At 34.6% G+C, this 27,332-nt stretch overlaps 1 protein-coding gene and 1 long non-coding RNA gene across 2 annotated transcripts in view; one reads left to right on the plus strand and one right to left on the minus strand.

Moving 5' to 3' along the window:
* Positions 1–27,332, plus strand: part of EFCAB11 (EF-hand calcium binding domain 11) — a 67,005-nt gene that overhangs the window by 3,131 nt on the left and 36,542 nt on the right. The window contains exons 3-5 of the mRNA XM_064512202.1: positions 2,044–2,089; positions 4,343–4,444; positions 5,849–5,939. Coding sequence (XP_064368272.1) covers positions 2,044–2,089; positions 4,343–4,444; positions 5,849–5,939 — 239 coding nt within the window. The remainder of the gene's footprint in view (positions 1–2,043; positions 2,090–4,342; positions 4,445–5,848; positions 5,940–27,332) is intronic.
* Positions 9,059–11,966, minus strand: LOC135328458 (uncharacterized). The gene is made up of 2 exons (XR_010389345.1): positions 11,874–11,966; positions 9,059–9,431 (listed from the first exon to the last, which is right to left on the minus strand). It is a non-coding gene; the product is annotated as an uncharacterized LOC135328458 (long non-coding RNA).

Here is a 27,332-nt window from a genome sequence, read left to right on the forward strand (position 1 = left end):
TAAATTTGAATCACATTCTACTCCACTTGCTTTTTCAAAATCATTTGATGAGATTTAACAACATTCTATTCTCATTTTTTATAAAATACTATTTTCATATGGTTATTCTCAGTGGTTCGGAACTTGCTACTGTTTAAAATTAAGCCTTCTGGGACAGGTAACTAGGAAAGCATGAAAATGGGAAGAGATAAACCTGATTTTTTGGACTGATACTGTCTGTACCTCTAATAAGTTTATCAGCACATATAAGTCATCATTTTCTGGAAACTAACAGCATTGTGGAATCATGTTAGTGGGAGATAATATTTTTTTCCTGTAAAATTTGGTTCAGTGGTCCCCTTTGTGCCCAAAATATTTGAACTGATCTAAAATGCTCTTATATATCAATAACCATTCAGCTTGCTAAATGCACATTCAGATCTTAAGTGCTTCAAACAGAAAGGGTACTGCAGGAATAGCAGTTTAAGGTAGAAAAATCTGCTGGCTGATGTAAACCATATCAAAAGTCATCTCATTCAAATGTTTTCATGTCATTGTCCCAGCCAAAGTTTCACTCTGAATACTCAGTGCAATATCTAAACAAAAGCACTGTCTACGCTGTACTTAGAAAGCTATGTTGTGCAAGGCCAAAAAGCATGTCCAGCATTTTCCCTGACCCAGCTCCATATGTTCATATCAGGACACTGGTAGTTTGGCATCTGCTGCTGAACGAGATGCCAGCGGCTTGGCATCCTTAATACAGAAGGGCAGCCTAAGCTCAGGGCTGCTTATAAATTCCAGCTGCTCTTCTGGCATATTTTACTAAAGCCATCTGAAAACGACTCCCTAGCCTATTTGTCTGCCCAACACAGTCTATGTGAAACGTGCCGCAGGCCAAATAGATTGTGTGGTGTTAGCCTAACTGGCCACAGCATGTTTGGCTGGTCCACTCTCCAGAAAAGGGTGTGCTTAGATTTGTGCCAAGAGCTGCTACCATGTCATCTCCTCCCACGTCAGTTGTCTCAGCACTGCAACTATGTGCGGTCTTGTATTCTGGCAGCATAGATGCAAGAGTTTGGACTGAGGAGCATGTACTCAGTCATGCTAAAAAGCAGTATAAATACAGCCCTAGGTGTACCTCTGTGCTTTCTTGGACATATACTCCCATTCTGCTTAATAAATTGGTCAAAGACTTTTTCCAGTAATTTCTTGGTTAGCTACTAATTCAGTTCTGAAAATTATATATTTTTTTCCTCACCTCATTTAGCTTTTTTTTCTTCGTTCAAAAATATTAGTGAATTTCAGTAACACACTAATCAACATGTAAGTGTCACTCCCATGTTCCTATCAGAAAAAAATGTGAGTTAAGATCCTAATGAAAGACAATAAAGGAGCAACATAGTACATAACATCAAACAGGGATGGACTGGTTTCAGGATGGTCGTAGGAGAAATTGGATGATGCATACATTTTATTGTTTCATTTCCCTTTTTTTAAATCTCTTTAAAAAAATTATTATTTTACACAGTTTTATCATATGAATTTTGATCAAACTAGTTTTCAGGAAATACTTTGATTCCAATGTAACTGTTGAAAGAGAAACTTCTTTCTTTGTTTCAAGGAAATCACAAATTTGGATGCTGATTCTCAAAAAAATAATTTTGCATATTATGGTTTTTTTTGTGCAATTGGACTTCAGTCTGTGTAAAGTTAAGCATGTTTGTTTAAGCATACTGAGTTTAAGATTGGGCTCCTGATTAGGATTTTCTTAGGACCTCTGATATATCTAGTTTACTTGGCAAGGAAGAGTTTTTGTAATATTAAAATAAAATCTTTTCTTTCTTAAATACCACAGATGATTTTGCAGTATTACATGTAATATTATGATATCAAAATTTAGTTAAGTCACAAACTGTTAGTACAAAATTGAAATCATGTAGGAGTTCACATTGATCACTTCTGTTTAAAAAAACAAACAAACAAACAAAAAAAAACCCCCACCAACAACAAAAAACACACAAACAAAAAAAAAAACCCAAACATGGTATGTTTCCTCTCTCCCAGGTGGAAGTGGATTCAGTAATGTCTTCTGTGCAACCAGAAAATTCAGGTAATACACACACACTGAGCTGTCAATGATTTCTATTCCTCTTTCATTCATAATTTTAATAAATCAATAGCTTAGACTAAAGAGTTTTGAAGAACCTGGTTTAGATTACTGAGAAATGAACTGCTCGAGGCTATTAAAGAGGATCATATGATTTTATTTAGTTTTGGAACACTTATAATGGTTTTGTGTTTAGTTTAGTTTGGAATTCACTTTTGAACTTACTCATGCTTCTCAAAGTGGTGTTTCTTAATAGCAACATAATATAATTAGTGGTGATGATATAGAGAAGTAATTAGTAATTTCCAGTGTTTGAGTTGTTAAGTAATTAAAAAGGGTTTATCAATTTTTTGATACTGTTCCACTGTTTAGCTGGGTGAATACTGGAGTCTTACACCACAGTTCAATAAACATTTCTTCCTGCGACAGCCCTTCTATTTATACAGTTCTGCTTGTTTTTTCCTGTCCTTATGCTGCCCTCTCAATTGTACCAGTACATCTGTTTATGGGGCCATGTGGCAAATCATGTTGAAGAACTGATTCATGTAAAAAAATAATGTGGCAAAAAATTGGTTATTTTTAACAGTAAGTTCCCTGATCCTCTTTTTCACATGACTTCATAAACGTTTGTACTGATACAGCTGAAGGGTGCTGTGAAGGCTGGGTCTGTTTGTTCTGGCACTGATGTCAAAAGAAAATTCGTTAAACTGTACTCTGACTTGTAAATCTTTCATGTAGGCAAAAATATGGACTGAGTAGTTTACCTGAATTTTTTCAAGACAGCAACCACATATGAATACCTGATCTAAAAATAGTGAACTAACATATAAAGTTATATTATGGATTTGTTACTAATTGTTTTGATTGGTTTTTTTAAGATTACCTTTTTGTGTTTAGATGGCTTTACAGCCTGTACTATTAGCACATAAATCACCAGTTCTCAAAGATCAATGAATAGGCGGCACTGTATTACAGGAATCACTCCAGAAAAGGAAAACTGTATACTATAATTTTCTGGGCTCATATGTTACTCTGAAAGAGAAAAATAAATGGATGGAAAGCTTGTATTGCTTTTTATGGTTTCTCTTCCATAGTTATCCAATTGAATGGAAAGCTGTTCATGCAAGCAAGTTCAGTATGTTTAAGCAACCTCTGTTATTAAAGAAATTGTGCATGTACAGAGCCTAGCAGTTGAAATCAGCATGTCTTTGTATTCCTGGAAACTGAGAGTGTAGTAGTTCTTAATATGTGATTTTTTTCAAGAAGAAATAAGAAATGAAACACTGGAAATCCATAAGCTTGCAGTTTAAGATTTGAATTGAGACAGCAGGTGGAGCTGAAGGAGCTGTGCTTTTGAACCACTGCAAAAAGAAGAGAATATGAATAAATCAAAATAAAGAGAAATGCAGAGCTTTTGTTATGTTATTTGATAAAGAAAAATTCCTACAGGATACAGTCACATTGCCTTCTAAAGAAAATTAAATTCTTTAAAATGAGCATAAAGCATATATTAGAAAGACATATGGAAGAATATTAGAGTCTGCTTACATTTTGAACTGAAGTTACATTTATTTTTGCCAGAAAATTTCTACAGAAATTTTTATGTCAAGATTTTTGCACACTTCATGGGGAGGCCTGAAGTTTTGGGAGCAGGTTTTTCTTTATTAATTTTTACATTTTACTTTGATTTTAGAAGAACCAAATGGTCAGTTAAGACAGAACTTACAAACTAGGTTTGTATTTCAAGTTCTTTCATTTTCAGTTCATTAAAAATATGAGATAAATGTACATATGAAGAGTTTCATACAGTACACAAGAGGAATAACGAACCCACTTTTACTATTCAGTTTTATTAGGAAACTGTATCTGAGGCCATAGAGCATCTCAGAGCCTTCACTCACTGCTGGGAATGATACCAGATATATTGTTTATGCTGTATCCTGTGTATCCTTATCTATGGCATGCAAGTACTATTGACTTAGGAAAGTTTATGTTTCTCTCCAGTTTAAAGAAAGATGAGATGGCAGCTAGCAAGAAGTATAAGTAGACAGAAGCGTTATACTCAAGTCTAAAAGATACTGAGATATTCGTGTGATCTAACTTTGAGAACCATTATTTCCATTTTTATTTTTGTGTTTATTTATAAAATTAAAATTATTCATAGTTATTTGACCAGAGTCATGCATATTTTTAAGGAGAAAAAATAAATGAGCTTTTTTTTTGCAGGGAGATTTATTTATGTTTTCTATTTTCTAGGTATATTACTTGAAAAATTTTTAAATCTCATGAGCACAAAGAAGGCTGTGCAGCTATTGGATAGTGAAACAAGGCACATGTTCACAGCTTTTGACATGCAAGGTACCTTTTTCTCCTCTGCTCGATATTATGCATATTAATTTAAATCTAAAATAAATAAGCCAAATAGAATACTTAAAGGAAATAAAATGAAGTTAAAGAGTGTCCCAGATGCTTCAAAGTGAAGTAACGAAGTAGGAGAGTAACAAAGACCTTGATGATATTTCTGTTAACAAAGTCAGGATCAGTAATCTGCAGGGTTCTAGACAGCAGTTCTGGGTTGTCTGTTGTGCTGTGAGCTCCTCCAGCTATTAAAACAAATTTCTAGCCAATCGCCGTACATATTTGCTGTTACCACCTCTCATTATTTCTGTTGCTCATACCCAGCTATCTCCACTCATTAATTTAGGCCACATGCTCTGCAGATTTCTGTCCCTGGTGATGGCTATAGATCTTTTTACCCATCATGATAGACAAAGGAAGGGAAACCAAAGCAACAAGGATTTTCTTTAGTTCTCACTGAGAAATAGATGTGGTGATTCTTTTTCATTCCTGCTAGACAGCAAAGAGGATCTCTCTTCATCAAAATGAAAAAAGGAGAACTTCATCAAGAGCCTCCGAGCTAACAGACATATAGCATTCAGATGATCCTTTCCGTGTTTTTCCCTGACATGAAATAGGTCTATGGCCCGCGAAAAGTGGGAATGCAGTACATGGCAGATCAGGTACTGGGATGGTCAGATAAGCATCCATTGCAATTTTTTGCCATGAACTAAAAGTAAATTTTTAAGCATTATCATTTAAGTGAGTTATTTCAAGGAACTTAACCATTTGAAGTGCTGTAAGTGCTTTTGTTTATCTTACTGTCCGTTGCACGCAAGATGTGATAGCCCTTTTTGAGGTGCTTTATTTTTCAGTTGGATCTCAAAATGAATTGATAGACAAAGTGATCAGTTGATATCATTCTGATATAACATATTTAGGAGCTTAAGTTTGCAACTGAATTAATCAGAAGGAAAAATACATTATGAAAGGAAGTTTTTTGAAACAGTGCTCGGAGTAGCTAACAAAGATCTCAATAAAAATGATAGATTTGGAATGCAAGTTCACATATTTTAGAGGCTACGTTTTGAAAGTTTTACATTTTCTATTCAAAATCACTATTTTTAAAACTAAAGCTTTTAAATGTGAGAGTTGTAGATGTTGTGGGCACAGTACTTTTGAACAGAGTTAACAATGGCACAAAGGAATTGCTAGTAAAAAATCCTTCATAGATCCTTCATCCACTCCCCCTTTTAATGTAGCCATTTCCTAAAATATTTTGCAAGTACAGTAACTTTAAACACTGTATAAGCTTATCAAAAATGTGAATAGATTAGATAGCAAGTAAGCATAATCGTATGAATTAGTCCATTTTTAAAGAAACAATTTATATTATTTTTCTCTTTTCTAATTTTGATTTAAAAGACAGAGGATTTTTGACTTTGGAAGACTTCAAGAAAGTCTTCAATTCCGTTTCTCCAAGATTGTCTGAAAGAATCGTAGTTGAAGCCTTCAGGTAAGATTGACAGAAAGTTCCTTATTCTTAGATGGCAGTCTTTTTGTTGTGTATATTTCAGTTAATTGAAATGATTAGATTCTGTCATGCAACAAAAGATAAAAGCTTCAGTACATTACTGTGTCAGTGTCCCTATATGGTTTACATAAAATCCAAGCAAAGGAATATGCTCAGCACCTTGAATATATATTGCAAAATCCAATAAATATTACCAAATATGGAAAATAATTTTTAACCTGCACTGTTTCTCGAGAAGCCTAAAATTATTTACTTTCACATTTTCCTGATGTACTCAGGAAATCAGCATTTAAGAGCTCTCTCTTGAAAAATTCAGAATTAGAACTGTAGTGTGTATTGTAATAGACACTAGTGGTGGGATTTCCTATAAGCTAACCTTGGCTCAGGATTGAAAAGGTAAAATTTGGAAGAGTAATTTGTAGATTGTAAAAAATTTGCTCTTACTCTGCAGTTGCAAGTGGACACTCTTTCAAAAGTATTTTGGAAAACATTGTCTCGAAAGGTGTTAAACTTTCTTTTGGTGATGTGAATGAGTTGTCTGGAAGCAACTTGGTCATTGAAAGAATTCTCTTGCTATTGCAGGCATGACATCAGATAGCTTGTTGAGCACCATCGTTAAAAGATGTTAGTTTTCATGCAATTTTCAAGCATACAATTGTGTGAAGGATGTTAACCTCTGTTTGAACTGATATAAACAATCTATGTGTTAAGCTCCAAGGCTGGGAAATTGTTTGTTTACTGAGGGCTGAATAATTTTCTAATTTTATAGGCTATGTATTAATAAGCAAAGCACCTTCATGTTACTCAGTAATAACAACAAAAGAGTCATGTGGCATCATATAATATGAAATTGAGATTACAGGCAGTATCTGGTCTGAACTTTATTAATATACTACAGATCAGGTGAAGATGACCTGTAATAATGTGGTGTTGGTTGTGTGTGCTATGTGGCGCTTTGGGGAGGTTTTTTTTCTTGTGTATGTCCCAGTACAGTGCATATGTAAGCATTACAGCAGAACAGGGATAGGTATGTGCATCTTCTAGGCCACTCACGTGGGATAACAAAATCATAGTGTAGACTGACTAATGTCTTAGATGATCCTCTTGTCTTTTTGCATTAAAGATATAATACATTTTGAGAAAAGTAATTATTTTAAAAAGGTTGTTTTAGGACTTTTGAAAGCAAGGGAGCTTGTTGCAGCAAAGTCTATAAAGTGATACTTAATAATCATGTTATCAGACTGAAGTGAGGCGTAAGGATTTTGATAAACATAAACACAGTTTACAGTGCACCCTATATTACAAAAAGAAGAAAATTCAACAATTCACGTTATTCCAAAAAAGGAGAGAAATGTTGGTGTTCATGCCCTCCACAGGTTTGAAAAATTGTGTGATACATTTTTCTTACGATCTCCAAGTGATTTTAATATCACTTTGGGGTACACTGTTCAGAAATGAAAATGTAAGCAGAATAGCTGGAGGGACTACTCTTTTTAAGTATTTTATTTTAAGAACTTTTAGGAAGGGCCTAATGTTCAGTTTTTCTGTTGTGACATTAGATAATGCTTTTTAGGTCAAGAAAGCATATGCAATTGCAGTTCATGTTGTTTTATTTTGTGTTTTTAATACATTGTTTTATTATTTTTCTTATTTTAAGAATTATCAAATATATTTAGCATTACCTTCATATTGTAAAAGAGTTCTCAAAACCTATGTCTGCATTAGCAATTAATACAACATGTAGCGGTCAAATCTATAGAGCAGAAAGTTTATGCTGAGGACCCAATGTCTACTCAACATTCACTGAGGGGATTACTTGGACTAATTCGAATCTGGTCAATAGACTGAATGCCCACTAGGAGTTGGAGTGCTTTGGGTGCGTGCCTGGAGCACATCTTTCGGTTTAATTTCCTCCGAAAGGAATGCAGTTTGCATACTCGGAGATCACTCTGTGATATGAGCCATGTACAATCAGTGGGGAAGACTGGGAAACTCAATTCAAAAAGGCACTCCAAATCTTAGGTAAAAAATAGGGGCACGTTATTGAGACAAGAAAAAGCTTAATAGCTATATTTCAGAGCTTTATGAAATTGTCATATGAATAACTTCCTCTGTTTGTTTATAAAATTATCAGTTTAATGGAGATGCTATCTCCAAACCACTTCATGTACTGGTGGGCTCCTTTAATTTTTTATAGCTTTGTATTGGACTGTTGGATATAGTATTTTATTATTCTTTAAAAAATGTAAAAAGTTACAGAAGACGTTAAACCTTTGGTTAGCTCTACATGGGTTTAAGGGAAAGGCAAGAGAAGGAAAGGGAAAAAAAAGTTAAAAGCACGTACTTAATTCCAACTTCTCTGTTTACCATACAGAGTAAGGAATTATCTTCTGCTATCAAGCATAATCCTCAACATATTCTTTGACATAAAAATGAAAACAAAGGTATTCATGCTATGCAAAACTCAAGGAGGGGAGAACATCGGTAATTGATATGCATTAAGAATGAAGGACCCTGCTGAAATCGTTTAACTTTCAGTAGATTCACCTCAAATATTTAAAACGTACATAATCATAATTTGAGATACTAATACATGCCAAAGTCTAAAATACTTTTGAATGAATCACTTTTCAAAGTCATCTCTTCCATCTGACCACATGAGTTACCTATTTTCATTTGCTTATAATTTGTATGAAAGTAAGGTCCTACTCTAAATTTAATATTCAGGATAAAATATTCAAATCCATTTGCAATCCTTGAGCTCTGAATATATCACATAATACATATACAAGCAAAATCCAAGAGTCCTATGCCAAGGTTAGAATAGTACAGGTTTTGGATATGTAATTACTTCATTTGTAGGTGTGCAAAATGCTCTTAATGAGGCATCCATACACTTTGCATCAATTTTACCAAACTTGAGACTTTAAAATGAAATTCTTTTATTTACCATTCATATATTTTATTAATGCTAAAATAGACTTAAAATATTTAATGTAATATAGCAAGAAGCCGGATAAAGAGTAAGGGTTATTTTTCTAACCTACCTGTACAACAACTGTTATGCAAAAAATCTTGTTATGACTACAGAGAAGACACACTGACATGTAAACTCAGGAATTTATTGTTAGTATAACTGAAATATCAACAGGCTAATCAAAGAATTATTATTATTCCAAATCTAATGATTGCAGAAAAAGAAAGAAAAAGAAAACAATTCACTATTACAGAAAAGGTCTCAGTAATAATACAGTTAAATTTGTTATGCACAAACTTCCTAGTATCTACCCCTTTTTCTGGTGTTATTCTCAGTCTTCCTTCCCCTGCTTCTGAGGTCCTGAGGTTGATGGCTTCAGTCTCGGGGACAGGGTATGGTGCATTGCCAGTATCCCGAGTCCTTTACGAGAAGGAGTATGATGCTCATATTGACAATTTCGCCTTTCTCACGGTAGGATCCACGCATATCCAAGTTTACTATGTATGGCACATATGTAATATGTTAGATACTTTGTTCTCCTTGTTGTTCCTAAAACAAGCTTTGTCCAGTTCCCAGAGCTGCAATTCTTTAACTGACCATTGGTGAGTTGCTTATGGCCTTGGTCTGCCGGTGTTAGCCTGTGCCTGCATCTTACCATCCCATGCCTATGCTTCTCTACCCTATATGCTCTTTCTCCCTCCATCTCCAGGCCCCTGCTGTCATACTAGGCCTGTGTTTCTCTACACTAAGTCATTATCTTAGAGTCATAAATATTTCATTTTACATAGAACAAATTCTTATTACTTCTGTCTATATAAAACTGTTTATGTTGTGTAAAAATGAGCAAAACAAATTAAGCATAGCCACCTGGTCTTTAGAAGAACTGCTGCTACAGCTAAACCAATTAAAAAGCTCCAGGCAGGTGAAGCTAGCTCAGACAAGCCAAGTCTGACAAACCTCAGGCCTTGCAAACTTAGTACAAAGCTTGTGGCCTGTTACAAGCAATGGCTGTATTGTGTTTACTGGAATAGAGGGCTACAAAACATGCAGTTACTATCTCTGCTTCACTTTAATACTGAATATTCTTTTACAAATGTTTAAAGATGTATTGAATTAATTTGAATTAATAATAGGGACTTTGGTATGGGGTGGTGTTAAATGCTCTGTTTTATGAAAGAAAAAAGATACCTGGTTTAGCAGTGTTTCTGAGTATAGTAAGTGGGTAGTTTTTTTCTTTATTTTATGCCATGAAAATAGGACCAATGCAAATATATTTTCATCTCATACTGTTGAAATAATATTTAATGTAGGTGCGTGCTCCTGATGGATTGTTTTTCTTACAGACATCACTAATATCCTGTGTTGTTAGTTGCTAAGTTTTCCAAAATGCAAGTGTTTTCAATTTAGATTTGCTTGTATTAACTGACCATAATCTTGGCTGATTTTATATTTACAGTATTGTAACTTTTTAGTGTTTCTGAGCCAATATTGCAGTTATATTGAATAAAATGCTCAAATGCTTATCATGTGTCTGGTGTGCATCTGATTGAAATGCCACGGTACCATAAAAACCCGACTCATGCCTGACACTGGAACTGCAGGAGTACTTAGTATGGTAAATGGTTTGATGATGTGTTCTTTCTTGGTGTGGCTTTTTAAAATAGGTAATATACAAGAGAATTTCTTTATAATAAGGCTGTTGTTCTGCATTTGGGAACATAGATATGAAATGTGACATATCCTTTGCAATAATGATTTGTAATTTCTTGTTCTCTGTAAATGAATATGTTTTTTAAAGTGGGATTCAAATTCTTGAAGAAAAAATATCAAGTAATATTTTCTTCCATTGTGAGTATGAATGTGTCATCTAAATGGAATTACACAATATTATTAACTACTGCTGCTAAGAAAATACTTGTCTTAGCTGTATCATTTGTATCGAAAAGGTAGGTATTTGTATGTTAAATTGTTAGACTAGAATAATGGAAACGGTAACAAAAAATAAGCTGAAAACCAATCACATGTGAATGAACTAATGAATGATGAAAAATGTCTTAAAAAACAAAAGTGGACAGATAAGTCTCATACAGTTTTTAAAGCTAGCAAGCCTACATCAGATCTTAAGGAAGAAAAGGAGGCATTCATAATCTGCATTGCATGCTGCTATATTCTTAGATTGATAGGATCACACACTAGAGGTATTTTAGTACTTTTGTATATATTAGTTCTTTCTATACTAAAAATGACCTAATTGTCTCATATTTTTTCATATAATTATCTAGTAACAAGAAAATAACCTGGTTTGGAGAGCCACCCCACAGAAGAAATCTTATGCTCTTTTATGCAAGTTTGATTTATAGACATGTACTGCAGAGCACAGTGAATATGAAACATTCATCTTCCTATGGCTAGTTGCCATGGAAACATAGTACACAGTACAATGTCATTCCAGCTCTGGTGATGCCTGCAGTAGTTTATTCCTTTGTTGTTCTTGTTTCTTAAGCAACTGTCTTGCAGCCTTTCATATTATCACACTTAATCACCTACACAAGTCTGTTTTCTTATCTCTTGAGAACCATTTCCAACAGAAAAGATCCATTTTTGTCTGTGCGTGCATATGTGTGTAGGTACATTTCTTTTTTCCGAGTCATTGGCTAAAAGCTGGTCCCATGCCCACAGATAATATACTGTTGCCCTAACACTGGTAAAAGAAGTTTTTGTTTTAGAAAGAAGGTAAAAGAAGTCTGGTAAACCAGACTCAATATCAGAATCCCCCAGGAATCCAGAGAAAGTCAATGTCATCTAAAAATGTGTAGCTGACCTGGCCCAGCATCTTTATTTACTATCTTCTGTCATGGACTGGACTTAGACTGTTTTTCCATAACCAATATCTCACTCCAGGAAGACAGGAAGAAAAATCATCCAATAGATTCTCCTACCTGTCCTTAGATGGTATTCATGAGATGAAGAATCCAGCAGCTGTCATAGTACCCATTCTGTTTCATCCTTATGAGATAAGAAATGAGAGGAGCTGAAAAAAAAGGCCCTCATACTTAATCTAAAAGAATACTAATGATATTCAAGGTGATGAGAGGAGCAAAACAGTTCCTCCTTAGGTGAAACAGGTCTAGAGATTATAGTGTTTGTCTAGGAACCCAAGGCTCTGTGTGATACAGACTTTAGAACAGGTCAGTAGGCCTGATCTTGCATCTGTCACTCATAAGAGCATAGTCTAAAGGATAAAGCCTCATATTTATAATACCTGCACGGTAGTAGTGTGTGTTTGTGCATAGCAATGCCACTTCGTAACTAACTAATAATAAAGAAAAGGGAAATTCTTTTTGTTAAGAATTTTTCCTGGACTTTAACGTTTGATCTGTGCGACTCCTCCATAGACTTCCCTCTAAATAATAGGATGTGGAAATGTCTCCCAATTTTATAACTGATTGTATTTCTATGTCAGATTAGATCTCTGTGGAATACTATCATAAGCTAATTGTGGTGTTAATAAGTTTTTTTTAATAGTTGTTTTTTACAGTGTGTGGTTTTGTAATGAATTAGAGGGATCTGCCTAAGCCTAAACTGGATAGTTAAAACACTAGAGAATGGGCTAGTTAAAATACTAGAGCATGGCACTCATACTCCATTTGCATTACAAAGAAATTAAATAATTTTTATACTAAGAAGTTTTACCCGAACACAGGTTCGTGCTTTTCGAGGCGGTACCTATTTGATGCTTCACTACACAGGGAACTGATCCACAGTTAGTAGTTAAGACTGTGTCTCAAGCTCAGGTAAGTGAGGTGATGTTCTGGAAGAAAACATGCATGGCTGAAAACCTTTAGTAGAAAATCCTGAATTAGCACCTAAAGATAGATATATCTTATGGGCAATTATTGATAATGTATTTGGTTTGGTTTTCCTTTCTATAACTTTGTTTCCAAACTTGTAAACTAATTATTTAGCATATTTTACTACTATAAATTCAAACTGTTCATTAGCGCTAACACTGGTCTAATAAAAAACGTCTCCAGATAAATCTACCAGGAACTGGGCATACAGTTCCTTCTGGAGCAATAAATCAATGCACTTTTCAGTGCGTGGAGCTTTCATTATAAATAACTCTGACACCAGACCATCTTAACAAAAATTTGAAACCGAATTTTTAGCAGACATAAACTACATCTATTTTCCCAATCTTCCAGAAAAGTCACTTTTGTGTGTATTGGTTTAACTGAAGATAAAAGAACGGCTAGTATACTTGGATTAAGCGCACACATGAATTTCTGCAGGTTTGAGACTTAGCATGTGAATGTTGTATGAAGTCCCACATGTTTACACATTCATTCCTTCTAAATAATCCGGCACATTTTTTTCTAATTTGGGAAAATATGACTGCATAAAACAAATCTTGAAATAATTTTTTAAAAGCTAGACCTCTGGCTTAAAGATGGTATTTAAGTGGTTTTTTTTTTCTATTTTTGAGACTCTGGCAAAAGAAACATTAGGAATTATGTTAGCAAATTTTAATAAATCACTGCCTCATGCCTCTTACTTATGACTCCTGCCATTCATGCTGGCCTTCTTTCATTGGTCCTTGAAGTGCAAAGTAAATTGCTTTAGCATAAACCATTCTCAGTGGTAGTTTATGTGAATCCACTTCATTTTGCATTACCATGGAGTAGGAGCATGCACATGGTCACTTACCATATTACAGCTATGGTGCTATAACTTATTAAAATGTTCTAATGCCACTATAAGTGCTTAGCATGTTATGTCCTCAGGGCTGTCTTTAAAAGACAGTTTCTTTCAGATAGGATAAAACTGTAAGATATAATTAAAAGGATGAGAAGGTAGCACTATAAAATAGACCAAATTCACAACATCAAAGATTGAATTTTTCTTGTTTTTGGTATGAATAACATCTGGGATAGTAGCAGTGCAGATATCTTTTGTCTCACCTGCCAAAATGCCACAGCTATGAAGCAGTTGCTTTTAGCAGTGTAAAAGTTGCTTATATTTATTCAGTCTAGTGATCTCTTTAGAGGGGCTACCTACACAGAGGCTGATTATTTTTTAACAGTGTTGGACGATAGAAACCGGGAAGAAGATAGACCCTACCAAACTGATTTCAAATCTACTATTAAACAGCCATTAGAAGGGAACAATTCCTGTTCATCATCTTCCAGAGCTGAACCTCTACCCTAAAGCGGAAAATGTTCCTTCATCTCCTTTAGAGCATGCTTTTTATTAAAACTAGTATTTTCCTCCAGTATTAAGAAAAAAGATGATTTTAAGCAAAATAAACTGTACCTTTTATTTGAAGTGTAATCTGTGATGTATGCTGCTAGCCTCAAATGCAGGTATGTTTGGAATTTTTTTTACTTTAATCAATAGAGAATAATATCAATAGCAACAACTCTTTGCAGTAGCAAAGACCTGTTTGCAAAGTCTAGGGTCCCTTTATGCTAGATGAAAACTGTGACAAAAATCAAAATGAGCCAGTCTGTAACATATTAGAACAGCCTTCCTGTCAAATTATTGGCCAGTTGTGTTTTAAGATTTTAGATACTGTTCTTTTTTCTTGTTCTTTTTCTTTGCTGCATTTTGAGAATGCTAATCAGCATCAAAACTGCAGCACAATAGAAAAGAGGATGTTGTAATAATACATGTTAACAAATTAATAGCTAGTTTAAAGAGATACCTGATGACAGCACTTGTTTTTAACACAACAGACTAAGTCATTACTTGGTTTAATAAATACTCTCAAGTTAACTGGCAGCATGTTTTGTTTGTGAGTTAGCTACACAGTGACCCTTTGCTTCCTCTTTATTTTTTTTGTTTTAATTAAGAATAAAAGATTATTAGTAGCATTTAAATGATATGTGTATTTCTAGCAATCCCTATATTCACCAATTTGGCAATGTTTATAGAAGTATTCATGTTTCAGTTTTAGCAATATTTCTGTGGATTTTTTAACTAACTTCTTATGAAAATAAGGCATATGAGATAATGTGTGTCCTCTCACTGATAGCTTTGGAACATACAGACACATATCAGTGAAATATCACAAAGAACTGAGGTCTTATAAATAATTGGACTTTTGCAAAATTCATAAAAATAGGGGAACCAAGCAGAAGAGAGCAATGCTGTAAGTGTCCCAACAGAGGAAAGGGCTGTTATGTGAGTTAATGAATCTTAACAGACACCAGAGAGTCTGCATGGAAGAAAGACCTTATAAGGGCCCAACTGCAGAAAAGCTTCGAAGATTTCACCTTAGACTCTAAAGTCAGTCAATCATAAGACACGAATCTGTAGGCAATCAGGTGTCATTAATTCCACTATTCACAGAACTATTTGTTTAATCAGGTTTATAACTACTGTATTCTTGTGTTATAATATTTCCCTCAGAAGTTTGAAAGGCATAATGCCATAAGTCCTGAAGGATTTAATAATCGAAGATGATTTCTAAACTTTTAAAATGTATCTACTGAATTTTTCGCCAAAATCTTTCATATATTGTACACATTTTCTTAAAATACATTTGATAAGGGGAGAAGATCACCTTTTAATTGTAGAATCATAGAAGCATAGATTAAGATTACAGATACCCTTGACCATGTGCTTTGTCTTCTGTTTTGGTAATGATAAACACAATCCTACTATCATAAAAAAGGCCACAGCATAGCACAGAGGTGTATGGTGACAAAAGGCAATGGGTATAAGTTGCTTCAGGGGAAAATCTGTCTGAATATAGGAAAAAAGTTCTTCACCACTGAGAATAATTAAATGTTGAAATAGGTTACCTGGAGAAGTGGTTGAACTTCCCTTGCTGGAAAGATTCAAGACTCAATCCAACAGGGCCCTGGATAGCCTAATCTTATGCCCTGCTTTCAACATAAGTTTGGACCAGATGATCTCCAGAGGTCCCTTTCAACCCAGATTTGTGTATCATTGTGTGCTTCTGTGATTTTTGTGATAGCACAAGAACCTCAGAAGTCACATGATATTCAGTAGTACTTGAGAGACTTAGTTAAGGATTAGGGTTGTGTAGGACTAGCCAGTATATCCGAATGGTAAACTTGGCAGCAAATTCTATTCTTCCTTCTATTGGTCTTTATCTGCTGGTTTATTCCATATATGTATATGGTATATGCACTGTAATGCCAAATGCAATGTTAATTCCTTACATAAGTTAGTGAATATAAATACACAGCAGCATTGTCTTCTGCTTATGTCTAAATATATATAATATGCTATCACTAAAATTTTGGAGCATGAGTGTTATTCCAGTATAAGGAGCTAATAAATTGTTCCTTAGATTAATTGTATATTGAAAAGTAATAACTCTGTAATCTTTTAAACAGTTCAGTGTAATTTAAAGGACTTTTGAAGTTTTATTTGAAAGAATGATATCAACTATTTACTCTTTCTCTTGGCATATTATGTTGGAAGGTTAATAAATTCTTCAAGCTAACTTTTTAATGCTGACAAACTGCTTCATAAACACTTAAAATGGACTCTAATATGGAGTCATCTAGTGAAAAAGGTCAGTAAGGAGTCACTGATTCACTTAATTAACAAGACTATAATTAAGTAATTTGTTCTGCCCTCAGCTACGTGGTGTTCTTTTTCCTGAGGATTGATTTTAGAAAATGTGTATTATATTTATTTTCATGTATGTGCATAGCACAGCAATTCTGTTGTGCAGACCCATTCCTCTTTTTCTCACACTTTAAATCCTGACCGTTCAGGACTGGAAGCTTCTCCTAGTCAGCTCCTTCAGGTAGTGAACTTCCCTGTGCATGTGCTGATGTCCTTCGTTTAGAAGAAAGTAAACAATAATCATACCTCATATGTAGGCAAGAAGATAGCTGAAGAGGATATGAACTTTAGAGACTGTATGTTCTGAAGTCAAGTGATTAATATTGTTGGTATTCAGTGATCATGAATTTCCCCCTGAGCAGTAGCAGTATTTAGACTTTAATGGGCTTGGAAAATATTGTACTTGGATGTTAGCTGTGCTCCAGACCAGTGGGTTGTAAAAGCTTGGATCTTTTCATCTTTTATATCGTTTTATACCTTCAATATTAGGGGTGGAAAACCTAAGTAGTTGCATAGAAGTTGGGAAAAAATTCTTCCTGTTCTTCAGTTGTTATAGTCCTTGGTGGCAACAAATAATAATCCAAGTCCACAGCTCAATTACTAATGTCAAGAAATCAGGTGACAACCCTGTATAACCTTTTAAAAAAGATTTTAATCTGTTTGGTAACAAAATCCTAATTATATTTACAATGTGAATTAGAATGATGTTATCTAGGAGAAATTGAAAGTAGGGTCAAGCGTATAGAGGCACATATACACACTTGCTGCTTGTTTAGTGCATATCATTTTATTGTGCTTCAAAATCTACAGGACCTTGCAAAGTAGTAAGATACCATAGATATAGCCTTCTATTCTGATGCAAACTCTGTGTGTCTTGATAGTAGGAGGGCTTTTAGATGTTAAAGAAACTATTGCCTACTACAGTGGCTTTAATGGGGAATCAGTTTTGTATCATGAAGCATTCTTGACAGTCTTTAGGGTTATTCAGGTTAAATTGTTTTAAATATCTGAAATATCAAGAAAATCCAGTATGGTGGCAGATGTCCATCCACAACCAGGAACAAATGTGATTTACCTTGTTGACTAGGGAGAGATGCGTTCTCTTATCTGACTGACTTGATTGCTGAGGTCGGTGCTGCCCACTCCAGGCTTTCAGGTATTTCCTGATGGTCTGGGAACAATTTGCTGGCCAGGTTGTGCAGGGTCCGCTTTGCAGGGAATAACAGTGAGTAAAAGTACACATTTATTTTGGTTTGAGATGTAATCCTCAAATAGGTAGAGGGGAGAAGTTGGCAAAAGTCATAGGAAGCAGTGAAGAATAGTGTGAACAGCGTCCTATTTAAACAGGATGCAGAAAAATAAATTAAAAAAACCACTTACATGTGTGCTTTTTTAACAAGTGCCAGAAGTCTAACATATAAGATGGGGGAAGTAGGATGCTTTACTGTAAACAAAGATTATTAACTTTTAGTGAAAACTTGGTGAAAGGAGGTAGGTCAGTAAAACACAGACTAAATCATGCTCGTGCAGGAATGAAACTATATATTAAAGAAAACTTAGAGTCAAATCAGATTAAGAAGTTAATTGTGCCAGCATGATCAAATGCCTAAGCAGGACCTAAGCAGGAGAAGCAGAATATTATGAGTATATTATTGATTATCCAAATAAGATAGTGACAGAGACTGTTACACAAGGAGAGAGACAGAATAGATTGCAGAAATGGTAAGCACAGTAGTAACAGGAGACTTCAGCTAACCCAAGGCTAGGTGAGCTTCTGAGATTAAATTTTTAGATGCTGTTAGTGAATCCTTCAGGGAAGTCACAAAAATAGAAGCAACTCTTGACGTCATCCTAAGCAATAGGCAAACCTGGTTCAAAATGTTGTTGCCAAAGGACTCCCCTATGGACCAAAGACCATAAAGGCATTAGGTTCAGCATCTATGCAGGAATAAAAAAAAGCTATGAAATCCACTACTTTTGTGTTGAATTTGAACAGGAGCTACATAAACACAAGTGAAGAAGTTTGCTAAGAATAAAATAAGTAAGCAAATAAGTAATCCTTTGCAAGCAGCATGCAGATTATTTAACAACATAGTATTGGAGTTTTGGAGCAAATGCATAGCACCTATCAAAAAGAACAGAAAAACAAAATAGAAAAAAAACTAACAAAAGAGGGTAAGGAAAGCTGTTAAAAATAAGAAGACATTCTTTAAAAAGTTGAAGCTTTGTCCAAATGAAGAAAGGAAGGAAGGAAGGACTGTAAATTCTGTTAGGTTAAATGTAAAATCATAAGCAGGCAAAAAAAGTCTGAGGAACAACTTATAAAACACATAAAGACATAATAATCTTTTCCATATATATCAGAAGACAGAATCCTGCCAGAGTTTTAGACTATGCAAACACACAGTGAAAGCATACCAGGATTCATGGAAAAGTTAAGGCAATAACAGAAGAACTGAAAATTTTTTGGTGTTGTGTTCCACATCAGGAACCATGGGGGAGATTCCCATTCCAGAATCCTTATCATATCATATATATGTGCTGATGTATAGAAGAAAGATCTAAGAACAAGGTTATCTGAAGCAAATTATGAAATGTGCCCTACTATGGAATAGAGAGGAACCTTGACTCCTCATTTTATATTCTGACTTTTGGACAAAACTGCCTCTATTTTTTATTTCACCATTTATCATTCTGGTTTTCTAGGGAAACGAGTCTTATGCAATCACGCTTTCTGTCTGTCCCATCGTAATTATTTTTAATACACTGGCCCATTTCAGCCAAACTGGATACAAATAGAAATCTCAAAAATCCTGAGTTTTTAGAACTTAGATTTTTGGCAACGTACATTGTTTTCTGGCTGAAGCAGAGAACATACTACTTATTCATTCTGAGAAACAGAAGCAGGTTATCTATTAATGGTGTTTACTCATTTCTTACATGTAAGTAGTTTTTCAACATACATATAGCTTCAGTCAGCTGTGGTATATACTGCCTGTTATTCAGCTGTACAACTAGGGAATAGATCCTGAAAACGCAGAATATGTACAAGGAAAAGGAAGACGGTGAGAAGCATGAAGAGAACTGGAAGTATTGTAAAGGGAAAAGTCACTAGGGCATTGGGTTATTTTGATAGGGAGACGTAGGAAATTTATAGTATGCTAGATTTCATTATTTCTCTACTCATTAAAGATCTTGCTTCTGTTCCTCTAATTTTTTTCTAAAAGAGAAAATTGGATTGATGCTGACAGCGTCTGTTATTTGGCAAGGCTAATTCCTTAGGACATCATTAACCCCTGTGTACCCTGCCATAACCCTGTCAGGGTTTTTGAGGAGAATATATTTTTATGCTTCTGAAAGAAAGCAAAAGAACAAAAATGGACAGAATTATAGGAGATTGGAGCATGGCAAGTGGTTGAATTTCTTGCATATTCTGTAATAGTTTAGAACAAAACTTTTTCAAGTTTTTTTATTATTATGAAGCCTTTCAAGTAGACACCTGTGATATCTATAGGATAAGTCTTAAAAGTCTTTCAGAGGATGCTTACTAAAGTTAATCTGTTTGCTATTCTGTGCAACTTTCAAGACATGGAGCCAGGACCAAAGCTTTCCGCCTCCTAATTGCTTAAGTAATTGCTTTGTACGTGACATTCTGCTTTTTAAGTCTCACATTAGCTCCTTTTTCTTAACTGCATCAAATTTAGACTTTTCTCTACCTCCAAGACCGTGACACATTTATGAAGCAATGTGCATCTTAGATGCTAACTCATGTTGTCTTTTGGCCTTCCAGCAGGAGCGTTCTTGGTAGTCCTGCTCTCTCTTCTATTCTTGACTTCATACCTCTGCCCAAGTTAACACATGCCTTTCTTTTTACTTTGGAATATTTTCTGTATCATCTAATCTTTTGTAAATAAACAGTGATAAAAATAGTTGAATATTAAAACTATATTAGCTGTTTAGAAATTATATTAAAAATTGTATAGTTATTGGTAGGAAAGTTACTCGGGGCAAGATGTGAAAGAATGGAAATCAAGGGTGAAATTGAATGGGATAAAGTATTGGAAAGGAACGACACAAATAGGAAGTAGAAATTGTTCAAAGATAGATGAATGTATGTCCTAATGTTATGCATGTTGCTTAGCAACAAGCAGTAAAAATGTGGATGAAGAAAAGTACGAAAAGTAATTAAAGGAAAGAGGCATATGAACTGCATGGTACAGTCTAATAATCAGGAATACAAAAAAGATGAAAAAGCAAAGATGGAGAAAAAATGGATTTAAAGAATGTTAAGATAAATGTTGAAACACTTTTTATTCTTTGTAGATTGATTTTTTCCCTGTAACATTAGGTAGCAAAAATAGACAGCAACTTTTTCTGTAATAATGCCTTAATATAATATATTTACCCTAGGGGAAACATACATTTCAAAACATGAATTGACTATAAAGAAAAATGTAAAAGACTCTAAAATAATAAACTGAAAAAACATGATAGTTTATTTTTCAACCTAAAATTAACACAGATTTTTAATTATCTTAGTTACTTAGAATATGAGAGTCTGAAATAATACCGCTCTCTTTCAGCAAGAATCCAGTTTTCCTGCAGCTTCTGCCTCTAAATCACTTCTAGAAAGAGTGTGTTCTTGTGGTTGCTTTTAAAGATTAATTTTCTAATGCTTCGCATAGATAAAATTCCTTCTAGCACAGTTTTGCACTTGACTGTTTTCAAATATGATTTTGAATTTATGGAGAATTTATCATCAAAATGTATCAAAACAAATTTCAGGGATTTTTTTGCTCAACGTTCTTGAATAAGGAAGTTCCACTGTGGGTGTCCAACATGGACAAATCAATGAATATTTTTAGAATGGTTGTCTTGTAAGAAGAGTGAGAAGATCTGTTTTATTTAACTGCCAAAGGTTACTGCATACTCTTCAGCAAATTGCTGTGCTGTTTGTGCCACAGTTTCCTCATTGCAAAATGACATTTCTCACCAGTCACACTGAGCACCTTAGTACCATAATTGTTAATGCTTTTACAAAGTTTCAGTATCCATACAGTGATCATACCTTAATGTAGGACCACAAGATATTGTTATAATATATGCCAGTTATTACATGAATCTTATTCTTATAATAGTCATAATGAATAAGAATTATTGAAAAATAGGCTACTTAAGATCTGTGACCACTTTAAATTAGGTTCTTGTCTGTTTTTCAGCTGTAGTTTCTAAATTTGTTATGAATATTGTAATTCGAATAACAACTTGAATAAAACCATGTGGTAACAAGGTCCTGAAATCTAAAATTAGGAGGGAGGACTGTATAGTATATGTTTAGAAATTTGCATATAAAAATATGGAATAGTTTTTTGCATTGAAAAAATAATTTATAGAAGGAGATCAACCAGAAAAATATACACAAATGATGTTGAGGAAATATTTTCTATAATTTAAATAAACTATTCATATTTTTAAAAATGCTTTAATTTTTTAGTATTAAATAGTTATTATCGACAAATACTTTTTCTGTGATTGGGCTGCCCGTTGTTATTTTCTGTTATCTCTAAGAGTTTCAGTTGAAAATGGTGTGCAACCATTGCAATACATTGGCAAACCCCTATTTCGATACCCCCTCAGGATATTGGTCCCAAAGGGAAGATGTCTCTTGTGGAAAAGGAGATTGGAACTGTGGAAGTGGAATAAGGGAGATGAAAAGGTGGATCAGAACCAATTTGATGAGAAGGGATTTGATGAAGAGAGGAGTAGGACTGACTGGGCAAACTGTTAAGGAGAGGAGATTCACTAGAATGGGCAAGAAGCTTGGGCACAAAGACTGGGTCTGTGAACTAGTATGGGAATAGCTGGAAGAGGTGGCAGACATGAGCGAGAAAGAGATGCTCTGAGGAGCTGGGATGTGAAAGGTCTGATTAGGAGCTGGGCAGAGAATCGGAAAGGAATCCAAAGAGTTGAGACTATGACTTGGTAAGTATAGTAAGGACAACTAGAATGAAAAAGACTGAAAAGAAGAAATGGTCTCTATATAGGCAATAAGAATAGGGCTAGGATGAGAAGATGGTGAGAAAAAAGGGCAAGTCAACAGAGTTTGGAGGGAAAGAGAAGAGATTCTTGTTTTCTACAGCACAACCCCTCCAGAAACTGGAATCCCAAGACTCCTAAGATTCTGTATTCTCCTACTCCTGGTAGGAATTTGTAACATCTAGTGTTACAGTGCTCCAATTCCATATACAAGGTGGAAGGTCATTAATGTGCATATGTGCTCTGTTAGCTCAAGTGACTGTAAGATAGATTCCAACTCTAATCAGAAGTCATTTGAATACTAATACACATCTACTTGATTTTTTAAAAAACTCTGCTTATAAAATTTATTTTAAAAGAATTCTGAGGTTGCATAATCAAGCAATCTAAAGTGGGTTTGCTGCATGTTTTTATCTGAGCCAATCTGTGAGCATGAATTTTGTAAGAGTTGTTATGTGACCACATATTGTTTCCTTTTTTGTTTTTAACAAAGGAATTCCTGTTTCATTGTTTCATTCAGAGCTATCAGGGGACATTGTTCAATAAATGAGCATCTGTTCGATAGTCCGTTTCATCCTTACTGTTGAGTATGTGGCCTTGTGCTTTATTTACTCCACACCATGCAAACTCTGCAAAGTTAGTTTGGGTGCGATTAATCAAACTGTACAGCCATTTTCATATTACTGTATCCTCTGCTACTGCACCAACAGTAGTAAGTACTGAGACTTCCAGAGTCCTAGACGGTGGTTCTTGTGCTACAAGAGGGAGATCTGCTCTCTGTGTCTTTCCTAATGAAGAGTAGGAGATCTCGTCTCTCCTGGGCATGTTGGAAGAATGTGTGTGCAATTGTTTAAGACTATCAATGTCTGAATGATTTACTTGATTCCTCAGAACCATAAATGGGTGGCCATGAGCCACAGTAGAACAATTTTGCACCACCAAAGTTTGGTAAGAAGGTTTTGTGTATGCTTGGGGGAAGAGTAAAAGACAGTTCATGAGTAATAGCCCAACTGAAATCTGCAAGAAAGAGGTACTGTGCAATTATCAGGACAGCAATTGGAAAGCAAAACATTGCTACCAAGACACTGGACTGAAAAACACAGTCAAACTTCTGCTTAAATGTATTTTGAACATTGTTTTATTTATAAGACCAGATATTTTTGCCAATCGTTGCTTGGTTCACATTGGTCATCAAGTCTCCTTTATATGTTGTGCCTAAGAAATCATATAAAACATATGTTAACATTAAACACATGATATGAAGTTTATTTCTGAGTGGGATACATACAGCATATAACATGCAAAATGTATGTATATCTTTCCATTATCTAAGTTAATTCATGTGAAACAAGTTATCTCTTTTTCAGAAAGCAAGATTTTCTTTGTGCTTGTTCAAGTGCAGCTTCTTTGTGCAACTTCAAGTTTAAATTTTGTGGTGTGTAAAGGCAGGTGTAATGAATGGAAAATAAAAGTTTATCTTGTGTTAGACAAAATTCTTATTCCCTCCAAATACCTGTACAAGATCACAAGCAACTATTTGATGTTAAAACATATACAAACAGTTGGGGAGGACCTTGAGGGCAGAGTAAGTTTAAAACTTGTTGCAAACGCAAAAATGACTGGAGTGTAGAAATAATCCTAATTTGCAGGAACAGATTAGCAACAAAGCTTCGAATAGAATGTTAACACTAAAAGTAGTCAGATCATAAAGACCCGTGAGCTGGTACTGGTGGTGCTGAGTCATTTCTCCCTGAATACATGGATGTTAGCTGCATTTTTCCTGTGTTTTTGTTTTGCCATTCTTTAACAGTACAGAACACCAATCTGACACTTCAGGTATCAGTATTTCTTGGTTTATTGGTCATTTTAACAATTTCTTTAAAAACTTGAGTTCACAAGTCCATTATTTTTTTCCGTTACTTCATGAAATATTTGTTTTGCCATGGTGAATCTTTGGTGTTCCTAAACTCATGAGTCAGCATTCCTCAGGCTGACTTCACTGATAACTTTGCATGAATGACTCAGGGATATTTAACAATATAAATGTTAAAGTGTTTGTAATAAAAACTAGCATTTCTTGTCATTTTTGTAAGTATTATATGTCTACTAGACTGCTTGAATGTCTAAAACATACCAGATTTGCCATGTAAGCGTGGCCAATGTATTCCTGATCCTGTAAGTGGTATGAACTGTTGACTGATGTTAAAGAAACAAAAGATAGTGCATGGTACCAGGTCTTTTTCCCTTTGTTCTCTTGGGTGATAGATCTAGAAAGGCTTTTCTCTGGAGAATGCTCCCCTCTGCTTTGTAGAAATCAGTGTGTCATCCTAGAAACCAAATAAGTGATGGAAGCTTCTTTGTGACAGCACCTTGTGGCTGTTCCAGTGGTTTCTTAACTCAAGGGAGTTAAGTCTTCCAGTTAGGTGGGTCAGGATGAACAGTTTTCCAGAGTACCGATGTATGAGAAAGCTACTCTCAGGACAATTAGGATATAACAGCTTTAAGTGTGAAGATGACATTTATTTAAGCAAAACAGTTTTATTATTATCTTCTTTGATTTTTTTGGCTATAACTTCATGTGCTGTTACTAACACAGAAACAAAATCTTTAACTGAAAACAGTGCTAAACTATGTAACACTACACCAAACTGAGTTGAGTGCTATGTTCAAAGGAAAGCCTCCCCCAAAATCAGTGAAAAAAATAAATTTACTCCTGTTGCCAGGAACACACCATTATCTAAAACCAAAAGAAAATCCTTTGTGACTAATACTGCTTGCTTTCCTTCTTTATTCTTGATACTTTTTGCATAGCCATTGATGCTTCCTCTTCTGCAGTCAAGGCAAATGCCTGCAATTCTCTTCGTTGATGCCTGCAAATGTCTCTGCTACCTCTGTAAGGCTATCAGGAACCAAAGAGTTCAACAACAGCAAGGTTATAGGATTGTTTCTCTATTCTGCCATCAAGGCAGAAGAGTAAAGAATGGAAAACCAAGCTGAAGAAGATCCAAGCCCTTCTAGTCACCGTCCACAGCTGACTTATAGAGATAAAACAAATTTAAATAAACATTTAAAACCTCCTGAAGTTCTTTAGTGTATATCAGTGCTTTAACAAAAATCATTGTGAATAAATATATTAACTTCTGCAAAGAGCAAAAAATAAGTAATAAGTAGCTTTCCACTGTTACCGTTTCTGCTGCTCTTTTTAAGGGTGCAGTATCGGTGAATGAATGTCATTTCCTTCATATTTTATAATTGGTCCCTATGAGGAAAATTAACTACTTTGTGTGAAATGTGCTCTAGAAATGTAAAGTATTTTTATTCTTACAAGACGCAGGCCTGCCTTGATTCAGCAACAGTGAAATAAACAAAATGAATAGTTAGATTAATCTGACTTGCACAGCACTTGAAACAATGGACTGGATATATAAACCTAGCAACAGTAAATCTCCCGGAGGAGACACCTCAGGCTTGATAAGAATGCTTAGAAAACAGAAAAATTAGATCCAGTATACTTCAAAATATTTTCAAGAGAAAATTATTGAATTTTGCACCAAGATATTGTTGAGATTAATCTTAGCTTGCACTTTTGCATTTTTTGTGTGTTTTTTTCTAATTAGGAAGTTCTTTTAATATGCAACTTGCTTTCTAAGATGTTGCCCTTTGAAGGCTGGTGGTGACATTGAATTAAAAGATAGGTGTCCCTATTCTCAAGAAAGAGTATGGTTTCAAAATACTGCATAAATATTGACTGAATTCAAGCTTCCAAGATTTTTTGAAGGCTTTCTAGAATAACCTTTTTGAGAAGCTTTAAGGAAATGAGCTATCTCTTAAAATGTACTTTTGTACCATGGTGTGTAAGAAGAAAAGAGGAAGAAAAATTGGGCCATTTTTATCATCAAAAAACTTTTAAGGAAGAGCCTGAGGGTTTTAAAATCCAATATAGGAGATGAACAGTGATGTAGCAATACTTACAAATGACATAATGTTATTTACCTTAATCACAAGTAGACAAGTTTTGAGGTGTGTCAGAGGCTCCCAGTAAAGCTAGGATAATAGACAGCACAGTGACGGAAAAGTGATGTGTTCAACAATAAAGCTAATACAAATTGGAATGAATAATTACTACTCAGTTTTGAATATCTTTATTTCAAATCGGGAGGAGTGCTTTTGTTGAGATTTCACTGGAAATGCACTCCTAATTTGAAGAAGTACTAGAATATACACGGGATAGAGAAATATACTACAAACAAGTATAGAAATGTATAAATCAAAGTTGTGGTCTGCCTTTGAACACTAGGTTTCTCTAACTTAAAGAAAAAGAATTTAAAAAACAGGAACAAACCTTGTTAGAATTCCACATGAAAAGACGCTGTAAATTTGGGATTCTCTAATTTAGGAAGCAGATAAATAGTAGGATACATAATAACAGTTGCTAAGAAAACGTAAAATGGTGTATTTCAACATACCATTTGATGAGGTAGTAAAGCAAAGGGGTAATAATAAAATTGAATGGCAAGAAATTTCATTTTGCTGAAAGAAAATACTTTTTGATTGTTGTTTCAACCCAGCGGATAGTTGCATTTAAAGTATATTCCATAAAATAGAACCCAAGGTCTAAAGCTTAGCACTATTCAAGAAGTTGAGACAGTTATATTAATTATAAGGATTTGCACAGTTACATTAGTTATTTGCAGTGACATTGACAAGCAATCAGGATTCTTACTTTGCAATTACAAGATGATCACCAGCTGCAGATG

Source organism: Dromaius novaehollandiae, chromosome 5, assembly GCF_036370855.1.
Source record: "Dromaius novaehollandiae isolate bDroNov1 chromosome 5, bDroNov1.hap1, whole genome shotgun sequence".
Lineage (NCBI taxonomy): Eukaryota > Metazoa > Chordata > Aves > Casuariiformes > Dromaiidae > Dromaius > Dromaius novaehollandiae.